Genomic DNA, 5,000 nt, shown 5'->3' with positions numbered 1-5,000 from the left:
TTCAAATGGAAACACAAACTTCCGTTTTCTAATGTAACTTTTGGACAACGGCTCCCGAGGTGGAACTTTTTGAAAAGGCCCCATCTCCATGGAAACAGGAGGGAAAACACAACTTTCTGGAAACGCCTGGGCTCCGTCTCCATGGAGACGGAGGAAACGTTGCTACTGCACATGCTCACCACGGTCTTAGTAACTAGTAGTTCTGCACATGCTCAGTAGAGCCAATCAGAACATGTTCTCCTGGACATGCTTTTATTTTGACAGTCATCATAATAACAATCTAACCTGGTAGTTTTATTGTGACAATCAGTGTAATAACAATCCAACTTGGTGGTTTGTCCTCTAGAATGTCTGTGTTCTCCTGATAATGTTTAGAGCTCACTGTTCTCTGCTGTGTGTGTGTGTGTGTGTGTGTGTGTGTGTGTGTGTGTGTGTGTGTGTGTGTGTGTGTGTGTGTGTGTGTGTGTGTGTGTGTGTGTGTGTGTGTGTGTGTGTGTGTGTGTGTGTGTGTGTGTGTGTGTGTCCATTACTAAAACTAAGCCCATCACCCACTAGTGGCCCTACAGCAGAGCTACATAGTTTCCAGAACCCCCTGAAGTGACGGGGTTCTTCCTGAGACTAGACGGAGGTTCTATCCGTCTCTTGTCTTCCACACAACTAATCCATCCATTAATAAACAAACTCACTTTTTCAGACTATTTCTCGTCTTATATTCTGACCAGTGCAGTAAATTACTTCAACGACTTCTGATTTCACTCATTGTGACACCGACATGCATTCCAATAAAAAATTCCCAAGCAGTGCCAGAGCGCCACCCAGCAGTGACGCTCTGTATCACACCTTCCTCTTAAAGCTTCACTGACAGACAGAAGTGTCTCTCAGAGCTCTGAGAGACACAGCTCTGAGAGACAGACAGAGCTCTGTCTTTCAGAGCTCTGTCTCTCAGAACTCTGTCTCTCAGAGCTGTGTCTGTCTCTCAGAGCTCTGAGAGACACAGCTCTGAGAGACAGACACAGCTGTGTCTCTCAGAGCTGTGTCGGTCTCTCTCTCAGAGCTGTGTCTGTCTCTCAGAGCTCTGTCTCTCAGAGCTCTGTCTACACAGTGACTATCACAGGATGCCAGAAGTTCTAGAACAGACGACTCCTGCATGTGTGGACAGAAAAGTGCCGGTCACCGGGTGGCGCTAGAGCAGCACACAGTGTCCTCTACAGAGTCTGAGAAATGCTGCTGCTCTACCATCTTCGTCGTCTGTGGCCTCCGTCAGGGACTTCAGCTCCACCTCCACAGGATAATGGTCGCTCACTTTCAGGGCCTGAAAAACAAATCCGTGTGAGAATGAAGTGGTCATGTGATCACACTGTGATCACATGACCACTTGTGTGATCACACTGGGATCACACTGTGATCACACTGTGATCACATGACCACTTGTGTGATCACACTGTGATCACACTGTGATCACACTGTGATCACACTGACAGCAGGACAGACGTTAAAGTTACTCTACCACAACAAATCTTTCAAATATTCTTCTCATTAAATGTCTCACTTCTAACAAGACAATGAAGCCAATACAAGAAAACATGTCCAGAACCACTCATGTCCACTACGTCCCGGTTGGCTGAAGGACTCCAAACACTGGATCAGAAGCTGACGGGCCAATTCCACAAAGAACAAAAGAAAGAAATGGTGACTAACGTCTGGGAAGTCCAGTAGTGGTTCTGACTTGTTCTGGACTATAATGAACTAAAGTGTAACTGGGCTGGCTCTCACTGGCTGGTTGATGAATTATTTGAACTCTGCTTCAATCAATGGAAGTTAAACTGAAGCAACATGAAGCTCCTATTTCTTCACTACATGAAGTCTGAAGCTCGTCCTGAAGCCACGGTGGTTCTGATGGTGTCCAGAAGAATCTTAATGACAAACATCTCACCACAGCAGGATCTTCATTTAGAGCCTCAGGCAAAGATCCCAGAGGTTTATGCTCTGAATGCTCTTTTATTGGCTTTAAATCAATCTGACTTTTCATAGGAAGAGGATGGAAAAGCAAGAAGAGCAGCTTTGTGTTCAGTAAGTGACTGGATCAGAACCATTCTAGTTTTATGTGCAGATCATTACAGACATGAGCCTTAATTTTCAGGATCATTTAACAAGAGAACAACTTTTATTCTGTGATGTCTGGATTTCCTGTGAAGCCAGGGTCATACCCCGGGGAGGATTCTGAAGAAGTCTCAGTGGTTAATCTCAGGTCCTGTTCGCGCCACAAAGTTTCAAGTGAAAACGCATTTTTTATTTTCTTTTCTGAAAAGTTTTGCGTTTTGACTTAAAACATGTTGACATGAACGGGAGTCGGGACTTCATGTAAAGTTTGGCAGCATCAGCCGACCTGCTCCTCGCTGAGCCCGTAAGCCTGGTGGAAGTTGAACGGTTTGGCCGACTCTGGCACCATGGCGAGGAACATGTCGTCTCCGTAGATCACGATCCTGCAAGACGCCAACAGAAGGTCGTCCAACATCGTCAGTCGTCAGTACGGCTTTTCTGAGCCGTGGTCAGGCTGAACACTTTGATGGCTGGCGGCAGTTCTAAAGGTGGTGCTGATGATGTCTCGCCTGTCGTATGTGTGCTGGTTCCTGGTGCTCGCCGTGGTGTCCACGTCATCTCCGATCAGCCAGTGGAAGTTTTTGTCGCTGCGGATTCGGATGGTCTTCATCTCTCTCTTGGAGACGTAGGCGCCGTCGGCGTTGAAGTCGCCCAGGATCATGATGTTCTGCGGCACAGAGGAAGCTGCTCTTTAACGTTGGCAGGAGAAGAGAACATCGCTCCTGCTGCAGTCGGGGAACCGGGTTCCTTTAGGATTAATCAGGTGTCTCCGCCAGGAAATGATTGTCTGGATTTTGCTAAAACTCTGTGAGCAGAGAGGAAGTACCAAGCCCATCAGAACTGCAATTACTGTCAGTTTGTTACTACTTTCATGATCACTATACTACATTATTATTGCAAACACTGATATTTAACAGCTTCAGACGTTTATCTTTTACTCTCAGATATAAGCTGTTTATCCTCTTTTACTTTTTCACTGATTCCTTTCGCCAATGGAAGGTGGGCAGAAGGTTCTGCTTTCCTCTGCCTGTGTTCATTGATTTATTATTTCATTATTTTACGTATGTATTTTACCAACTTTTCACAACAATTATTAACCTGAAATGCATAAAATCTTCAGTGATGATTTGTCATCATCCCCGGGCCAGTCGATTAGATTTTGGGACGTTAACGACTAAACGTTTCAGAATAAATCCCCAAAAACTGTGAAAACCTCATGGAGATCAGCGTCTGTTGCCATGGAGACGCTCAGTGTTTCACACAGTGACCTGACAGGCTAGTTAGCTACAATATGAGCTAACAGCTAACATGCTAACAAAGTCTGCGCTCTACCGAGTGTAGCTCTAGTTCTCTAGCTCTTATCAAACATCTCTAATAGGAGCTGAACTGAGCGTGTGAGGAGATGTTTCCCTGGCTCTGTGAGCGCCCCCTGTTGGATCACACTGAGCGGTCAGTGTTGCGGCGTCGCAGCCTCACATCAGTCCTCCACTTCTTCTTCACGTGCTGGAAGACGTCGTAGAGTTCGTCCAGCTCCTTCTCAGAGTCCTCGGGCTTGGTGTGAACCGGGATCAACACCAGGTCCTTCAGCACTGTGGAGACAGACATGAAGAAGACATGAGCATCGCTGCTGTCCAGTGTCTGTCCAAAGACTTGATTTCATGAAGAAGCTTCAGTGACGCATTGAAGACTCAAAAACAGCTTCACTTCTGTTGAAGTCGCCTTCCAATAGCAGAGCCAGCGGTCAACACAGTCTCAGCAGAAATGTGGAGGTTTTCCTCCATGAGAACTTAGTTTCAGTCCACATGGTGACAAAACAAAGTCAGAAGGTTTCACACTCACCTGTGTTGAGGCACCTGAATCTCAGGATGTAGGGATCTCTGGCAAAAACATCTCCTTCTCCACTCACCTCGTCATCAAACTGATAGGAACCCACCAGGTCCACCAGGTCATCCCTGCACACACACACACACACACACACACACACACACACACACACACACACACACACACACACACACACACACACACACACACACACACACACACACACACACACACACACACACACACACACACACACACACACACACCGTCAACCAATATGACTGATTGTAATGACATTCCTCTAAAGCCACCAGGAAGGATCTATTAGATCCTCTTGTATGGAATTAGTTTTACACATCTGCTCCCTAAGGTCTCTGAATAATTCTCATTACACTGAAGGACAAAGAGTCAATATTCCAGTACTGCATTACTGCAAACCAACACAGAGTGAAAAATAGAAATCCCAGCTGACTTGATGAACAAAAGGTTTTCCAATGGAAAGTGGTTTGTCTGTTCCTGGTCTGTGTTGTTTGGCTCCTACTCTGCAGTAATGGCTGGACCCTGGAACATGAACTAATACTCATTCGGATGATATGAATTCCCTGTGCCTCCTTCTTCCAGGGACTATTTAACATAAGAAGCCTGTGTCCAAATAATCCAGGAAGGAAACCTGTAATCTGTCAGTGAAGTGAGCTGCTGGTTCCTTCTCACCTGTACAGGAACATGAACTGCTCCTTGTAGCGAGTCCGGCCCAGACGGCTGCTGATTCTCAGAGTGTAGTGGTGCTTCCTGTTGGCTCTGTGTGGACAGACGTCCATCAGTCATGGCGGTCGGTGGCGTCACAGACACACAGACAGAGCTTCGCTCCACTCACTTGTTCAGAGCGTCCGTGAAGGTTTTCACAGACTCTCCGCTGGCGTCCACCACCTCCAGGATCACGATGATGTCATATCGAGACACAATCTGAGCCAGAAGGATCTTTGTTAGGACAGACGCACTGAGAATGGACTTATGAAGAACTCAAGGACATAAAAAGAGATTTTTAGAGAAATACCAGATTTTCTGACTCATTGAGT

The 5,000-nt window shown here is 46.3% G+C and overlaps 1 protein-coding gene across 4 annotated transcripts in view; it reads right to left on the bottom strand.

Moving 5' to 3' along the window:
* The window catches only part of dnase1l4.1 (deoxyribonuclease 1 like 4, tandem duplicate 1), a 16,399-nt gene that overhangs the window by 1,759 nt on the left and 9,640 nt on the right, over positions 1-5,000 (bottom strand). For all 4 annotated transcript variants that reach the window (XM_080462586.1, XM_080462587.1, XM_080462585.1 and 1 more), the window contains exons 3-9: positions 4,799-4,887; positions 4,636-4,722; positions 3,940-4,052; positions 3,577-3,689; positions 2,610-2,767; positions 2,387-2,483; positions 1,237-1,312 (exon numbers count right to left, since the gene is read on the bottom strand). In XM_080462586.1, coding sequence (XP_080318712.1) covers positions 1,237-1,312; positions 2,387-2,483; positions 2,610-2,767; positions 3,577-3,689; positions 3,940-4,052; positions 4,636-4,722; positions 4,799-4,887 — 733 coding nt within the window. The remainder of the gene's footprint in view (positions 1-1,236; positions 1,313-2,386; positions 2,484-2,609; positions 2,768-3,576; positions 3,690-3,939; positions 4,053-4,635; positions 4,723-4,798; positions 4,888-5,000) is intronic.

The sequence above is a fragment of the Lipophrys pholis genome, assembly GCF_963383615.2.
Source record: "Lipophrys pholis genome assembly, chromosome: 4".
NCBI classification, from domain to species: domain Eukaryota; kingdom Metazoa; phylum Chordata; class Actinopteri; order Blenniiformes; family Blenniidae; genus Lipophrys; species Lipophrys pholis.
The sequence above is the reverse complement of the archived record's forward strand: the minus strand, read 5'-3'. Positions and strand labels throughout refer to the sequence as shown.